This window comes from Macrotis lagotis, chromosome 1, assembly GCF_037893015.1.
Source record: "Macrotis lagotis isolate mMagLag1 chromosome 1, bilby.v1.9.chrom.fasta, whole genome shotgun sequence".
Taxonomy (NCBI): domain Eukaryota; kingdom Metazoa; phylum Chordata; class Mammalia; order Peramelemorphia; family Peramelidae; genus Macrotis; species Macrotis lagotis.
Window position 1 is genome coordinate 238,911,422 of NC_133658.1, and position 18,890 is coordinate 238,930,311.

An 18,890-nucleotide genomic window follows, 5' to 3' on the forward strand; every position below is an offset into this window, starting at 1 on the left:
AGCCCCCATACCACCTGAGACCAAGCAACCACCCAGGCCCGTGGTCCCAGACAGACCACCCAATCCAACCACCTTGCAAAAAGTAAAAAAGAAAATGTGTTATATCTGACTATTCTTTCCTATGATCTACCCTCTCTTCTATCACCTACACCCCCCCTTCCACCTATTCCCTCTTCTCTACTTTTTCCTCTAGATGTCTATACCCTATTGAGTGTCTATGTTGTTTTCTCTCTGAGTCATTTTTGATGAGAATGAAGGTTCCCTCATTCCCCCTCACCTTCCCCCCTTCCATGCCATTGCAAAAGCTACATGAAATATCTTTTATATGAAATATCTTAGCCTATTCTACCTCTCCTCTCTTACTCCCAGAACATTTCCCTTTCAACCATTGACTCCAATCTTTACAATACATTGTATCTTCAAATTCAGCTCTCTCCTGTGCTTCATCTATAAAAGCTCCTTCTACCTACTCTTTTAAATGAGAAGGTTCTCATGAGTATTATCAGTGTCATCTTTCTATGCAGGAATACATGCAGTTCATCATCATTAAATTCCTCATATTTTACCATTCTCCTCCATTTTCTATGCTTCACCCGAGTCCTGTACTTGAAGGTCAATCTTTCTGTTCAGCTTTGGTCGTTTCAACAAGAACATTTAAAATCCCTCTGTTTCACCAAAGTCCATCTTTTCCCCCTGGAATAGGATGTTCAGTTTTGCTGGGTAGCTGATTCTCGAATGCATTCCAAGCTCTTTTGACTTCCAGAATGTTATGTTCTAAGCCCTACGGGCACTTAATGTGGATGGTACTAATTCCTGGGTAATCCTGACTGCAGCTCCATCATATTTGAATTACATCCTTCTGGTTGCTAGTAATATTTTCTCTTTGACTTGGGAGTTCTGGAAGTTGGCTATAATATTCCTGGGGTTGTTTTTCTTGGATCTCTTTCCTGAGGAAATGGGGGGGGGGGTTCTCTCAATTTCTATTTTACCCTCTGCTTCTAGGATATCTGGGCAATTTTCCTGTAGAAATTCTTTAAAAATGAGGTTAAGGAGCATTGTACATCCTAACAGCAACATGGGAATGCTGGTCAACCTTAATGGACTTGCTCATACCAACAGAGCAACAATCAGGCACAATTATGGAATATCTGCGATGGGGAGTTTGAACAAAGACCAAAGACTTTCTATGTACCTTTAATTTTTTTAAAAATTGTATTATGTAATTTTGCTATATCTCATAATATATGTTTCTTCCTTAAGGATATGATTTCTCTCTCATCACATTCAACTTAGATCAATGCATACTATGGGAATGATGTAAAGACTAACAAACTGCCTTCTGTGGGGGGAGGGAAGTGAGATTTGTACAAAAATTGTAAAACTGAAAATAAATAAAACCTTTCTAAAATTAAAAAAAAAAAAATGAGTTCAAGGCTCTTTTCCTGATCATGACTTTTAGGTAGCCCAATAATTTTTAAATTATCTTTCTTGAATCTGTTTTCTAGATCAGTTGTTTTTTTCATTGAGATATTTCACTTTTTCTTCTAATTTTTCATTCTTTTGGTGTTGAAATATTGTACCTGTGATTTCTCTCAAAGTCATTAGCTTCCTTTAGTTGCATTCTACATCTGAAGGATGTGTTTTTCTCAGAGAGCTTTCTTATCTCCTTTTCCATCTGGCCAATTCTGCTTTTTAAAGCATTCTTCTCCTCAATAACTTGTTGAATGGTTTTATCCATTTGACCTAAGCTGGTTTTTAACATGTTATTTTCTTCAGCATTTTCTTGGATATCCTTGACTAAGCTGCTGACTTGGTTTCCATGTTTTTTCCTGCATCTCTCTCATTTCTTTTCCCAATTTTTCTTCTATCTCCCTTACTTGATTTTCAAAATCTTTTTTGATCTCTGTCATAGCCTGAGCCCAACTTCTATATTTCTTGGAGTCTTTAGAGGCAGAAGTTTGAAATTTCTCAACTTCAGATGTAGTATTTTGGTCCTCCATGTGAACAAAGTGTCAAGTTCCTTTTTTTTTTCCGTTTACTCATTTCCCCAGCCTGTGCCTGGTTTGGGGGTGTTTCCTGAGCTTTTGAGTATTATTGAGACACCCCCAAGGACCTCAGTTTGTGAGATTCTGACTGCTCTCCTGGTCTGTGAATGACCACAAGCTCACCCTGCTGCCAAGGGGCTGGGGGGTGGGTGGGTTCCCCTGCTCTATGGAGGCCTAGACTGTGACCAGTGTCTGAATGTGGTCAAAGTCCCAGAGTCCTGTTCAGGGACAGAGGAAGCACTCAGGGCGTAGCAGCCTGGAGCCTCCTGCTGGATGGCTCTATGGGCCTGCTTCTGTTTCCTGGATCTGGGCTGTGCTGAGTGCCTCAGCTTCGCACTTGCTCTGGCAGAGGTCTCCCAGCTGATCTTTCAAGTTGTGCTTGGTGCTCTCTGGGATGCAGGTCAGGAAACTGCTTCTGCTGCTGGGAGCTGGTGCTCCCAGGTGCACTGGTGCTGTTCCGAGAGGCTGAAGTTCCTTAGCTCTGGTGCAGCTGGCCCTCCAACACCATGGAACATAGTTTTTCAACTATTTTCCAGGTTACCTTGGCCTGGAGAATTGCCTCATTGGATCTTTCTGTGGGTTCTGTCTCTTGAAAATTTAGTTAGAGTCATCATTTTAAGGTTTTTGAAATATTTTAGAGAGATCACCTAAGAGAGGCTCTTCTCCTGCTGCCATCTTGGCTCTGTACCCATCTTGACTCTGCCCCCATTTTTCTCAATTTCTTTGTTAGAACATATTCAATCAACTCCTGTACTTCTATATATAGCTTCTGAAATAATCCTTAATGAAACAACATAAATTATTTCAACTGCTCAGCATTCATTTTTTACAGTGGACAGTGACCCACATATTCTTATTACCATTCATCATAGTAATGCAGAAGCTTATTCTTTGTGTTAATACTTTCATGGTGACAGACAATATTATTGCTTTCAATTATTCCTTTTCATTGGCTTAGTATTATCCTTTGATTGACTTACTCATTCATTATGGAATTTAAAGTGGGATGGAAAAGGGCATCTGTACCTGTGATTTACTCAGTATAAGAAACTCCTGCTACTTAGCACTAAAAATTCCTTATAACATAGTTTTGAGAACTGTATTGAGAAATGAAATCAGTCAGTAAACAAAAATTTATTAAGCATTTACTATGATATAGTTAGCATAGTAAACACTGTGGATATGGCAAAATGAAAGAATTAAGATCATCTTAGAGGTAAAGAAGTAGCATCAAGGGGAAGTGGAAGGCCCTCAAATAGAAAATGGAATCTGAGATGAGTCCTGAAGTTAGGGAGGCTAAGAAGCAGAGAGAGGTGAAGAGGGAGGTATTTTAGGTATGAGGAGAGCTGATACAAAGCATGGATTTAGGAGATAAGTGGTTACATGTGAGAAAAAGCAAAAATGGACCAGGTTAACTGAATCATAAGGTGTAGGGAATAAAGCAAGGAGAAAATAAATCTAGGATGGCAGGAATGGAATTAGAAGAGTTTAAAAAATTAAAGGAAAGTTCTCTATTTGATTGTGGGGGTAACAGCAATACCCTGGCATTAAATCAGAAGAGGGCTAATAACAAGGTCAGATCTGAGTTTTAGGAAAATCCTTTCAGCAGATGAGCAGTCTACAGTCAGAGAACCAGCACATGGCAGAAGCAGAAATGGATCCCAAGTCTACCTGTGCCCTAGGCTAACCCTGAGCTTCTGAGTTAAGTTATCTCACATATTTGATTCAACTTAAGTTCTTATATGCCAAATGGAAGACACTATAGAGAGACTTTGAGAGTTTAAATGAAGTGCAGTTACAGGCAGTATCTTGGCAAACCCAATTCCTCAGATTTGAAACTCAACTACCCATCTTGTTTTATAGTAATATATTGTTAACATTATAACCAAACCCCAATATTATGTTGTTGTAGAGTTGTTTAGTTAATTCTCCATTTATAATATTGATTTCATGCCTTTTCTATATAACATCACTTTGCTAATAATGTGTTTTTTTCTGAACCAATTGACAGCTAGATGGAATATAACTAAATCAGTCACTCTTATCAAACTTGCTAATTCTTCCTTTTTTTTTCAATCAGTTTATCATTATTCAATTTCTGGTTGTGAGAACACTGCAAAAGGAGTTAAGAGACTCAAATTCAAAGTCTAATTCTGCAACTAGCTAGACTTTGAACAAATTACTTCCTCTCTCTAGACTTTTATTACTGATTGAGAGGGTTGGGCTAGATGATTTCAGAGAGATTCACTCCTATGATAAAAATATATGAATCTATTATGTATTTCTACATATGTACAGATACAAAAAAGAGGGAAAATTCTATATTTCTAAAGTAGCGTCATGGATCTGAACCTACCTACTACAAGAAGACTTCCCTAAACAATCTTAATTCTAGTACCCCCACTTTGGTTAATTATTTCCTACTAGTCCTAGTCCTGTATATAACTTGTTGTGTGTATGCTTATTTGAATGTTGTCTTCATTAAACTGTAAGTTCTTGGAGAGCAGGGACAGTTTTAAGCCTTTTTAAATATTCCTCATTCTTAGTCCTGGGTCTGTTATTTGGTAGGTGCTTAATAAATGTTTCTTTAGTTGAAGTGAACTAGTGATTCAATCACTAATTTATTCAATCATGAGTCAATTCATTTATAAACAATTCCCAAGAGCAAAGTACTTTGCTCTACACTGACTAACTGAGGGACAATATAAAGAGAAATAAGGTCTGGTGTTTTCCCTCAAAGAACTTAAAATTTAGAAAGGGAGAGATGAGATGATACACACAGATATGCAATGATACACAGATAGATGGGCAAATAAAGCAATGATTAAGAGTTTCCTAAGTGACAGGAGGACCTGAGTTCAAATCCAGCTTCAGACACTTAATACTGTGTTACCTTGGGCAAGTCGCTTAAACCTGACTGCCTCGCCAGGGCCATCTTCTGTTGTCCTGATTCAATATGGCCAACTGGACCCAGATGACTCTGGAGGAGAATGTGAAACAGGTGACTTAGCACAGTACCCCCTCACTCAAATCCAATTCATATGCTTGTCATGACATCAGCTCCCTGATGTCATGGTTTTCTTCAAGAACGAAGGATAAATATCATCATCATCATCATCATTCTAATGGGAGAAGCTAGCACAAAAAGGGAGCTGTTCAGCTGAAAAAGGAGAAGGGAGAAAGGATACTTGTGAGAAAAGGAGCCAGGAATGAAATAAGTAAGTTCTGGATATTCCATGAGATGACATTTCAGGTTAAGAACTCACCAATAAGAAAAGAGTATCACAAAATGTTAGATGCAAAAATACTGGAGAGGACATGGAAAAGTCTGGAGAGTGAGGAGTAGAGCTGAGAGTAAAATAAGCATGGCACCTCATGAAATCCTGGTCTGGGATGGGAAGAAGAACAGAATAGGGCTGTTGTCATTTAGACTGCTTGAGAATAGTTGATAACATGGTAGACAAAAGAAGAAAACTATAAATTGGGAGACTTGACATCTCTTGGCACAATCATTAATTGGTGATATGACCTTATTTAAAACTTTTGGACCTAAAATAAAGTGATCTAGATTATCTCTCAGACTCCTCCTAGACTTAACAGTCTTTGCCTTAGAAATGAGCTCAGGCTTAATCAGATAAGTATGAAGTATGAACTTAAATTCTTCTTCCTAGATCCCCTTCAGTATTGATGAGCAACGATTTTCCTATTACTTCAAATCCCAAGTGAGTTCTTGTACCCTAGAATTTCTTCATTTAGAAAACTGTCAAATAAGTACTTTTATTTCATTTCTGGCAATTCTTTTTTTGGCGGGGGGGGGGGGGGGTGGTGCAACTGGGATTAAGTGACTTGTCCAGGGTCACATTACTAGTAAGTATCAAGTGTGTCTGAACCTGGATTTGAACTGAGGTCCTCCTGACTCCAGTGCTGATGCTCTATCCACTATGCTACCTGGTGTCCCAGTAGCTCCTTTTTGTGGACGTCATTATTGTCAATTTCCACAAAGGGTCAACTCTGGTATTTTGTGAAGAAGTGACTGGTTTCTTAAAAGGCTAGGTTGGTTTGAGTATAAACTCTAGATTTAAGGGAAGCAGCAGAGCATTTAGGGTTATGACAGAAAGGATAATGGACTTGAACTTAGGAGAAACATGGATTCAAAGATGGCTTTTGATGTTTATATGTATAAACTTTCACAATTCACTGACCTCTTATTCTCAAGTTTCTTCACTATAAAATGTAGACAATAAAACTTACAGTATTTAATTCATAAAGTTGTGAGAATCAAATGAAATGAAACATATAAACTGCTTTATAAACCATTAAGCACTATTAGTGACTATATAATAACTTCTGATTACTAGTGTTGCTGATATTATTATTATTATTAGTTTACGTTAGAAAGACTTTAGCTATGGTCCTAGCAACAGACTGTGTATGTATTTGGCCTAGCTAAATATGGAGTGGCTCCCACCACCAGTAAAGCAGTGACAAGGTAGGTGATGAATTTTTGATTCATGGCACACAACACGAAATAAAGAAAACTACAAAATGGCCCTTTTCTTACACAGTATTCTAGTACTTCTATTGTAAAAATCAGAACTAAAAACCACAATTGTTAGATAAATTATAAATATTAACTACATGCTCAGAAATCTAAATATGACATTCTTGCCCAATGACTAAGTAGGAATATTTTTAAAGGAACTGAAATAATATCTAATAGTGATAGGCTCACAAGAAGTTAAACCAGAATATAAAAGTAGTAGATGGAGAAAAAAATAAAGGAATTTGAAGAATTGGTTTTTATTTTATACCAAAGGTAACAACAATCTTCAAAGAATGGAACAAAGTCATTTCACAATGCAATATTTAGGATTTACAAAATAACCACTCCCAAAGGTAAATAACTGAAGGCTCATACAGAGCTCTAAGAAAAACTTTGACATTAAATTATCATGTTAGTATCTCAGTCTACTGCAGTTGCTTTGGACATAAAGAGATTTTTCCAAAAGAAATGGACTGGCCAGTAATGCCAAAAATAGTCCTTTATTAAAGCTTTTTTTTTAAACTTAAACAAGGGATATCATAAGACCTAATGGAAGCACCAGCAAAATAAAAGGGATTGATGCATTTAGGTTTCAGCAATTAGAGAGGAGAAATTGATGGGCCTTGAGTGGAATAATCTTTAGGACATAGAATAGAAGAAAATTGTTATACAAAAGAATGACCTTCAGAACAGGTATGTCCAGGTTCTACTATGTTCTAATTTCTCCCCTTAGTTCACTATAAGGGTACCTAGATTTTATCTTTCATATATCCGGACAACTCAGTGACACAGTGTAAGGACACATAGGATTTAAATGAAGAGAGTGTGGTACCTGACAGCCATGTTTGATTAGTTTCCTATCCCACATATAGACTGGGAGAGATACCAAGGATTGACTAGTAAGCCCTGATTCAGTAAAGAAAAGGAGTCTATAAGTTTTTAACGTGAAAGATAATGGACCACAGAATTACAGATATGGAGAATTCCATGAAAAGGCTAAATGGGAACACAAGGCTAGGAGAAGGGTTATTATCTAAAGAAGAAAAAAAAAAACTGGGTCACAGAAGACTTATGATTTCAAAGAATACTCTCCCCAAAATATTTTTATTCTTTTTTGAAAGAGGTAAACATTGGAAAGAATGGTGAAGATGATGAAAAATATTGTCCAGATGTAAAGTTAACAAGCACTTATTATGCACCTAGTATATACCAGGTACTGTGCTAAGAACTGGGGAGACAAAAAAAAAGGCAAAAACAAACATAAGCAAAGTAAACAAACAAAAAATTTCTGCTCTCAAAGAATTAGGAAGCTAATGAGGGAGAAAATATGAAAATAATTCTATGCAAACAAGGTAAATGCTGAATAAATCGAGGGTGATCTTAGAAGGAATAGGACTTAGAGGACTTTGGGGGAGTCTTTAAGAAAGCCAGGGAAGCCAGAGGAGGAGACAGAAGAGGCAGAGCCCTCCAAGCAGGGAGGATGCAGTGAGAATGCTCTGTCAGGAGGTGGAGTAAAAGAGCCCAACAGACTAAAGACTACAGAAAAACCTCTTGGCTACATATCACACATATTTTCTTCAAGAAGGAGTAAGAGAGCAAAGTACCTAGTAAACACTTCAATAATTTTTTTTTTAAATATACTTGATAACAGAGGGAAAAGTTATTTTTGAATGAGAACTCTAGGTATGCATTAGAACAATGATAAATTCAACGATAAAAGGAAATCAAAGAACACAAATAGACACCTCTCTCTCTCTCTCTCTCTCTCTCTCTCTCTCTCTCTGATAAAAACTTTTAAAAGAATGGATGGACAGACCTGAACTAAGGCAAAAAAAACCTTACAATCAAATGCAAAAAGGTAAAACTAATAATACATGCAATAAAGGGTCATGGAAAGATAAACCACAAATTAACTAAACTGTTTAAAGAACAAGTGGATCAAACAACAAATAATCATTTCATTCCAGAAACTGATACAGTGAAACATCATACCAAAATTTATGGTATACCAGTTTTCATATGAATAAAATAGAGAAAGAGGAGATCAATGAATTGTATACGCAACTAAAAAAACTAGAAAAAAGAATAAATTAAAGATCCTCAATTAAATACCAAATCTGAAATTTTTAAAATCACGGGATTGATAAAATTGAAAGCTAGAAAACTCTTGACCTAATAAATTAAACTATGAGTTTGTTTTATGGGAAAAAAATAGATAAACCTTTGGTTAAATTGATTAAAAAATAAGGAAAACCAAATTACCAGTATCAAAAATGAAAAGGGTGAACCAATGAGGAAATTAAAGAGATAATTTGGAGCCACTTTATCGAATTATATTGCCAATAAACACGATAACCTGAATGAAATAGATGAATACTTACAAAAATATAAAATGCCTAGATTAACAGAAGAGGAAATAAAATATTAAATAATCCCATTTCAGAAGAAGAAATTGAAGAAATAATAAAAAAACTCCTGAAGAAAAAGTTTCCAAATCCAGAAGGATTTATAAGTGAATTCTACCAAAGATTTAAGGAAAATTAATTCCAACTCTACATAAATTATTTTAAAAAATAGGAGTTCTGCCAAATTCCTTTTATGATACCAATATGGTGCTCATACCTAAACCAGGAAGAACCAAAACAAAGGAAATTATTAGATCAACCTCCCTAATGAACATTGATGCAAAACTCTTAAATAAAATTTTAGCAAAGATAACAGCAACTTACCAAGTAGGCAGGGATGGTTCAATACTAGGAAAGCATACAATATAATTGAATATATCAATAACAAAACCAACAAAAATCATATGATTATCTAAATAGATGCCACAAAAGCCTTTGTAAAAATATAGCACCCATTCCTATTCCTAGAGTATATAGGAATAAATGGAGTTTCCCTTAAAATAATATGCAGTATCTATTTTTAAAACTATCAACAAATATTATACATAATGGGGAATAAACTAGGAGTATTTCCAATAAGGGGTTAAACAAGGTTGCCCATTGTCCCCATTATTTAATATAGCATTAAAAATATTAGTTTTAGCAATAGAAGAAAAAGAAATTGAAGGAAATAGAATTGACAATGAGGAGGTAAAGCTTTCTATCTCTGCAGATGATGTGATGGTATACTTAGAGAAACTGAGAAAATTATCTTAAAAACTACTTGAAACAATTAAACAAAATCCCAATGCAGGTATAGTATGTGCCAATGGCAAGACTTGTTCTGATCTTCATAACTCTAAAAGCCAGTTCTTTAATCCACTGAAAAGCACCTAGGGGACAAAAATTATGAAAATGTAATATAAATAATGATCAATTTGTACCTAATTTTACATTTCTATAAGATCTTTACAAGAACATTCTATACTTTATTCTTGAAGAAAATATAAAAAGGGAACAGATAAGCATTTATAAATAATATCCTGCAGTCATACACATTTTTTTATATATAGGTGATTAAAACAGACTGTGCCTATTGTTTTTTAATACTAAAAAGTAGTTAATTTGGTGAAGGAAAATGGTACTTTTAAAACTCCCTTCCAATAAGATTGTTCCTATGAATGTCAAAATCACATAAAATTTTTTTTAAAAATAATAAGAATGTAGGGGCGGCTAGGTGGCACAGTGGATAGAGCATCGGCCCTGTAGTCAAGAGTATCTGAGTTCAAATCCGGCCTCAGACACTTAATAATTACCTAGTTGCATGGCCTTGGGCAAGCCACTTAACCCCATTTGCCTTCCAAAAAACTAAAAAAAATTTTTTAAATAAAAAAAGAATAAAAATGTAATTGTACCCCTAAAAAGGAAAGTATTACACGTTCAAAAATATTTATAGCAGCACTTTTTTTAAATAGTAGAAAAGAACTGGACACTAAGATGCCCATCTGGTGATGAATGCATAAGCAAATGATGCTATTTATAAATGTAATGGAATATTACTAAGCTGCAAGAATTGATGAAAGGACAATTTCAAAGAAACCAAGAATGACTTAGATGAACTGCTACAGAATAATGTAACTAGAACCAGAACAATAATTTATACAATAGCAAAAACTGTCCAGAAACAAATAACTTTGAATGAATTGAGAACTTTTGTCTACACAATAAAATTCCAGAGGACCAGTGATAAGTCTGCTTTCCCAATTCCTTCCACACAGAGAGGTAATGGACTAAGAGTAAAGAACAAGGTATGTTCTATACATTGTCAATATGGGAATTTCTTTGGTTTGACTATGTTATTTCTTACAAGCTGTTTTCCCTCAGGAAAGAAAATAGATTTTTGTTCATTAAAATAATTTAAATTTACAAAGGAAAACAACAGTGACTGTGTTTGACAGCTCCTTCATCATAAATATCAGTAAAGACAGATGTCAAAGGAAGTGTCCAAATGAGCAAGGAATTCTCAACTGATGAACTGTTCAGATTATCTTGTTAAAGCATTGCATTGTGCTCTGCATCCAGTCTTGAAACAGTCAGTCAGGCAGTCAACAAGCATTTATTAAACAATTATAATGTGCCAGCAACAGCACAAAGCCTCTATTCATAAAAAAGACAAGTGAATGAAGAATGGCTATTATCCAAACTATGATGTACAGCTGAAAAATCAATACATATAAACCGTTCTATAAGAGTGTGTGTATGCATATGTATATTTTACATAGATACTACAAATGGGTAATAAAGTGGATCCAGAACAGAATAATTAAATACCATAGCCTCAAAGGAATTTGCAGTAAATTACCAATTCATAATTATACACCAAAGGAAAAAAGAGATGAGGAAGTCATCGAATGTGATAACAGACAGACAGCTATTGTTTTCATTAATACCCATATAATCGTATGTAACCTATAAAAAGGTCTCCAATACATTTAAAGGACCCACTATGTAAAAGCTTGTAGAAGGATAAGAATCCATCAGAATGAGAAAGCAATGGTAGATTGCCACGCTCACAAATGGAGGAAATAAACACACCATTGAGATCAAATATTCACTGTCAAAGTTCTTCCTTTAATCACCTAAATACCAATCAATGTACAGCAAATTTCAGGACAGTTGGCTAAAACTCATTTCATAATTAGAAAAAAAAATTATGAATTAAACTTGAAAGTATTGCCAAGAATTAAAGATATATTTTAATAAATTGTAGAGCTTTAATTTGATCATTCAAACAATAAGCATTTATTAAGTGTACTGGTTGGCGGAAAGAAATATAATAAATGAAATAACCCTATCTAACAAAGAGCATTCAATTTAATAATGAAGACTTCAAGGATTCACATAAAAATACACACACACACACACACACACACACACAAACATAATAAATACAATAGCTAAATACAAGAAAATTTGAGAGGGGCAGTACTAGCAGTTAAAGGAATTGAGAAAGTCATCGAAGGAATTGCTTGAGTTTTGGTTTGAAGGAAGAGAGGGATTCTGTGAAGCAGATGTCAAGATGGAGTAAGCACATTCCAGGCAAGGAAGATAGTCAGTGCAAAGAGATAAGATGGAGTTTCATTTATGAGGAATAGAGAGAAGACCAGTTTGATTAAATCAAAACATATGGTAGTGGGAAAATTCTGCAATGAGGAAAGAAAGGTAGGTTGGATCAAGGTTCTAAAGAACTTTTTAAAGTTAAAAAGTTAACTTTAAAAAGTTAAAAAGTTCTTTTTAAAGTTCTTTAAAAGCTAAATAGAGGAGGTTGCATTTTTTTCCCAAGAGGCAATAGGGAATTACTGAAGTTGATTGAATAAGGCTGTAATATGATCTGAGCTGAACTAAAGGAAAATTGTGCTGGTCACAATATGTAATACAAACTAAAGTGGGAAGACAACTAAGGGAGAGACAAATTAGAGGGTTATTGCAATAATCTAGGCATAAAATGATAAGGTTCTGACTCAAGATAGCACCTCTGTCAGTAGAAACGAAGAGGCAGATATAAGAAATAATATGGGATTTGTTATTCAATCATTTTAATTGTGTCCAACTCTTCATGACCCCTGCAGGATTTTCTTGGCAAAGATAGAGTAGCTTAGCATTTTCTTCTCCTACTCATTTTACAAATGAAGAACTGAGGTAAATGGGTTAAGTGACTTGTCCAGGGTCACACAGCTAGGAATTGTCTGAGGCCAAACATGAAGACTTCCTGTCTCCAAGCACAGCACTCTTTCCATTGTGTCACCTAGCTGTCCCATTATGGGAGCAGAAAAAGAAAAATTTTGCAACTGACTGGATATGTGGTATGAGGGAGAGTAAAGATTTGAAGATAAAGCCAAAGTAATGTATCTGAAAAATTAAAAGAATGGTAGTGCTGTTGAAAAAATAGAGAAGCCTGAAAGAGGGCCGAGAATGAAAAGGAAAGCTAATGTTTGATAAAAAGTGCTGGAAAACTAGAAGGCAGTATGACAGAAACTAGGCTTAGACCAACATTTCATACCCCATACCAAGATAAAGTTTTAATGGGTATGGGATATAAACATAAATGGTAACATTAAAGCCAATTAGGAGAAGAAATAGTTTACCTGTCAGATCAATGGAAAGGGCAGCAGTTTATGACCAAAGAAAAGATAAATAACAAGGGCAGCAGTTTATGACCAAAGAAAAGATAAATAACATTATGAAAGACATGATAATGTAATGTTGATTACATTAAAATAAAAAGGTTTTTAATAAAAAAAAAAACCACTGCAACCAAGATAAAAAGGAATGCAGTAAATTGGAAAACAATTTTTACAACTACCATTTCTGACAAAGGACTCATTTCTAAAATAAAGAACCAAGCAAATTTTATAAGAAAACAAATTATTCCCCAATTGATAGTCAAAGAATATGTAAAGGCAATCAAAGCTATCTGTAGTCATATGAAAATATGCTCTAAATCATTATTTAATTTTTTTTCCTTTTTTTTTCAAGGCAATGGGGTTAAGTTACTTGATCAAGGTCACATAGCTAAGTATTAAGTAGCTGAGACTAGAATTGAACTCAGGTCCTCGTGATGCCAGGATCAGTGTTCTACTCACTGCACCTCCTAGCTGCCCCCCCAACAAATCATTACTGAATAGAGAAATTCCATTTAAAACAATTCTGAGGTATGACTTCATACCTATCAGATTGGTCAATATTACTAAAAAAAGGAAAATGATCATTGTTGGAGTGGATATGAGAAAACTGGGATACTAATGTATTGATGGTGGAGTTGGGAACTAATTCAAACTTTCTGAAGGGTAATTTGGAATTATGCCCAAAGTAAAATAAAACTGTGCATACCTTTGCTCTAGCAATACCACTACTAGTTCTGTAACTTAAAGAGATCACAAGAAAGGGTAAAAATTCCACATAAACAAAAACATTCATATCAGTTCTTTTTTAATGACAAAAAATTGAAAATTGAGGGGATGTCCATCAATTGGGGAATGGTTGAACAAATTGTGGCCTATGAATGTCATGGAACACTATTGTTCTATAAAAAAATCATGAGAGAGAGAATTTCAGAGAAGTCTGGAAAAATTTATTGGAAAAAATTGATGCTGAGAGAAATGAGCATAACCAGAAGAACATTATACACATTACCTAAAACATGGAGAGATGATCAGCAATGATGAATTGTTCATTTCATTTCAGCAATACAGTAATCAAAGACAATTCTGAAAGACTTGTAAAGGAAAATACCATGCATAACCAGAGAAGGAACTGTGGAATTGAAATGAAGACCAAAAGCATACTATCTTCAACTTTTAAAAGTTGTCTTATATGTCACTTTTTTTCCTCTAATTATTTTTATTCTATTTGGATTTGATTCTTCTCTCACAACAAGATCAATATGGATCTATGTTCAACATGGTTATGAATGCAGAGTCTCTTTTAGTCTGCTTTCTATCAAGAGAAGGGAAGAGAAAATGGTGGTAGAGAGAAAAATGTAAAATTCAAAACCTTGCCAAAAAAGACTGGTAAAAACTACTGTTGCATGTAGTTGGAAAAACAAATAAATAAAATATTTATAATAATAACAAAAATAATAATAATAATGAGAAGAAGAAGAAGAAAAGTTGTGATTGTTGAGCCACTGTTCATAATCTTTGAAAAATTAGGAAGAAATGCACTCCAAATTTCTAAGTAAATGAAAAAGACCAGAGTCTAAAAAATGATAGGCCAATGAGCGTTATTTTGATTCATGGAAAAATTCTTCAGTATATTAAAGGATTGGTTATTGAATATCTAGAAAAAGAGAGTAATAATAAAAAGTCAGTAATAATAAAGATTTTGACCATCAAAAATAGATCATGACAGATTAAATTTATTCCTTTGTCTGAAAGGGTTATTAAACAGTATAGTAAATATAGAGAGTTGGTCCGAGAAATCAGGGAGTCCTAGCATAATTTCTCTCTCTGAAACATAATGGCTGTGTGACCAGGGCAATTACCCCAAAGTGATCTAGTCAACCAAGTATAATATAATAGTTAAAATAAGTAATGGGATTTAGGTAGTATAAATCCAAATTCACATTAAAAGATAATTTCAATGTAATCTGGCCTTATTAGATAACATTTAGAGTACTGCGTTCAACTGTGGATGCTAGAATTAAGAATCAGTTTAGGACAGGGAGATAATAATGAGGTTGATCAAAATTATGGCACAAGAAGAAAAATTGAAAGAAGAAAGAAAATATTTTCAATCTTTTGAATTAGAATTATTCTATTTGGTCTTGGAAGTCAGTACTAAGTCAATTGACAGAAGCTTAAAAAAAGAAAACTATTATTCAATAAAATGGCTTTCCTAAAAATTCCTAAAATATCTATCCTGGAGAGTAATGAGTTTTCCAACATTGTAGATATTAAAGTTCATCCATAGGGGGAATTTATTCTTTGAATTTGTATCACAGGCCCTAAGTACATTTTCTGATGCACAGTAGGTGCTTAATTAATAAATATTTCATGCTTGATTGTTGATTGATTCATGATTCAGGGAAAGAATCAGACTAGAAGTAAAGAATGATCCTTTCCAAAATGAGGATCCTATGTTTCCATTTTTCTATTTGGCACATTTTTCAGTCTCATGTCAGAAGATGATCATGATAAACAGGTTACAAAATAGGTTCTTCATAAAAAGTAAATGTCTACCCCACTCCACTTATAGACAGCTATTAGTAAATCCTTTACCAAACTATACATATACATTGGACTACACTGGACTCTTGGCTACTCTAACAAAAGGGAAAAGCAATATAGATTAAACCTTCAAATTATTTTATTTTGGGGTAGTATTTGATATTTATTTAAACAAGTGAAAATTACTGAAATTATACAGCATGAACATACAACAGAGTGGTAATATGAAGTATGTAATATGACAGCAGCTAGGTGGCCCTGTGGATAAGAGTTCTGGGCATGGAGTCAGGAAGACATATCTTCCTGAGTTCAAATTCAGTCTAAGCCACTCAACTAGCTATGTGACCCAGAGTAAGTCACTTAACTCACATTTCTCATCTATATCTCTCTATCAAGAAAATCCCAAATGGTATCATCAAGAGCCAGACACAAATGAAGAACAACCTATCGACAACAACATGAAGTCATTCTGGAACATGTATAAAGGGGCATCAGGAGAAAAATTTACTTAAGAAGGATACATTCTCATGGACAATTTAAAATGTGGGAAACTGAAAATTGATTTTAAATAAGGTTCAGAAATAAAATTATGGAATGACTAAAACTGCATAATTCACAGAAAAGTCTCAATTTTCTCTTCTTTGTGGGAACAAAGAAGGCATAGAGTAAGGTGATGAACTAAAACGAAAGCGCACAATTCAGTCTAAGAAACAGAAGGGCCATAGCAAGCACTACCATCAGAACAAGACAATATTCCAAGTTGAGACTCCTTCACTGTGGCTGGCATTACAGTTAAAATTTCAACAGGATTCTAAACTATTTTGTGTGTCATTAACTCCTTTGACAATGTGGTAAAATTTATATACCCCCCTTCTCAAAGGTTTGTTTTTTAAATAAATGATGGAAATGCTAAATTTCAATTAGTTCACTTTAGTGAAAACAAAGATGTGATTACCTACCCCCTACCCCCCATCCAAGTTTACAGACTATTCGGAATCTATCCTTGGATGTCATGGAGGGGAGAGTGAAAAATCCCTGACTTAGAAGGTCACAGGGCGATTCATAGTTTCTAGAACTTCACCCTACATCATTTAGGCATAGAGATACCATACTAAATTTGAAGTCGGGAAAATGGAGCTTAAATCCCACCTTTAATACTTACCTCTCAAAAGCTAACTTTACTTTTCTACAAAGTAAGAGACTTATCTTCTATCAAACACAATATCTGTAGAACCTATATCATAAGGTTGCTATGGGGCTAAAATATGATAATGTATATAAATTATCTTGAAAATGTTAAAAATATAAATGTCAGATAAAATAATTACACAGATAAATATATAAATAAAATATGCTGAAATGGATAAAAAGATTTGTTTCTTCATGCAACAACATCTTGAACTTTGATCCATGGAAAGTGATCTGGAGGAGAAAAGGGCTTTTTATCTGCTTTTCTCATTAACTCTGATAGATTTAGAGGTAGGTCAACAACTGCTGAAATAACCAAGGATGGTAATACTAGGTGTTCCATAGTGATTGTTGACCTTAACTGACACTACAGACTGAATTTAAAGTGTAAAAGTATTTTCTAAGGGCCCAAGGAAAACAAAAGAAGGTATCTGGACAAATATAGTTCTTTCATATCATTAAATATATTTTGTCTACAATGAATTTTTACAGAAATCAAATGACAAATTATAAAATCAGAAGGAGATAATACATCTTTAAAGGAAATTATTAAATTCCATTCCCTTCAAACAAAAGTATTACAGAAAAGATAGACTTTTAAATAACAAAAAACCTTGGAAAAATACTAATTTAATGAAAATACTTTAAATATTTATATATATATATATATATTTAAAGTTTATAGATAGATAGATAGATAGATAAAGTGTGAGTGCATATAAAGATCCAAAATGGTTTGCTAATCTGTAAATTACAGAGAATACTTAAGTAGATATGGAACCCTAATAGACCTCTGTAATAAAGAAACTAAATTATATTTTTAAATATTTATGAAGCAAAAGAAAAATGAGATTGCTTTATAAACTCAAAAAACTGAGAGTACTACTTTAATGTTTCCCTGTTTTAAAAGCTTGACAAGCTTTCAGTGGCACTTAGGCAGAATTCAAGTATCAATTTGCAGATGAAATAGTTCATGTACAAAAGCTAATTTCGTGTGTGTGTGTGTGTGTGTGTGTGTGTGTGTGTGTGTGCGCGCGGAAAGATGTGCTCCAAATCTTCACTTCTATTAAGTATACTTCCCTAAGTGCTGGAGTTAAAATTTTGTGTATATATGTCTATATATGTAGATATATTCCTACATAAGTATATAATTCAATGAAACCTTTATAAATGTCAGATTAATTACATTTCAAGTACAGATGGGTTTAAGGAAACTACACAGCTGAAAATAGTTTGTTTCTACACTACTCTAAGAGTATAATAATCTTCTAGGATAAGTCAATTTATAGTCTATGCCAAAATATTAAACTGTCACATAACAAAAGAACGGCATACAATTTTATAAGGCAAAGAGAAGTAATTTATGTTACAAAAAAGTCTATAGCATTGTTCTAGGAACCTAAGTTTTTTCCTTTTTTCATATGTCACCAAAAATTACAGACATGATATACAAGAAGCATATTTTTGTTACACGTTACTGAAGAGTTTTTTCATACAATGAATAATTGTAATATTTTTCTTCACTAATATAATTAATACTGAAGAAAAGTAAAATACTAGGCAGTTAGATGACACAGTGGATAGAATGGTGGGACTGGAGTTAGAAAGACTCGTTCAGGAGTTCAAATTTAACCTAAGACACTGACTAGTTTTTTGACCTTGGGCAAGTTACTTTGCTTGCCTCAGTTATCTTCATCTGTAAAATGAGCTTGAGAAAGAAACAACAAATCATTCTAGTATCTTTGCCAAGATAACCCTAAATGGGATCACAAAGAGTTGCTCACAACTGAAAAATGATTGACCAATAATAAAGTAAAATAATGAATAAAAAGTATGTCAACTAAGATTTTCCTCAAAAATCATATTAGCTTCAATACTATCATAAATGCATATTCCTTGAAAAAATCATGACCTTTCCAAAAAATGACTTTCTGATGAGTTTACAAAGAAATTCACTACCATGAAAGCCAAATCTATAAACTGCTTCTAAAGGCAATCTCCA

The 18,890-nt window shown here is 34.0% G+C and overlaps 1 protein-coding gene across 4 annotated transcripts in view; it reads right to left on the bottom strand.

Moving 5' to 3' along the window:
* The window catches only part of BABAM2 (BRISC and BRCA1 A complex member 2), a 546,733-nt gene that overhangs the window by 316,762 nt on the left and 211,081 nt on the right, over nucleotides 1-18,890 (bottom strand). For 3 of the 4 annotated variants that reach the window (XM_074209807.1, XM_074209805.1, XM_074209808.1), the window contains exon 7: nucleotides 4,939-5,025. The exons of the other annotated variant lie outside the window; for it this stretch is intronic. In XM_074209807.1, coding sequence (XP_074065908.1) covers nucleotides 4,939-5,025 — 87 coding nt within the window. The remainder of the gene's footprint in view (nucleotides 1-4,938; nucleotides 5,026-18,890) is intronic. 4 annotated transcript variants of the gene reach the window in all.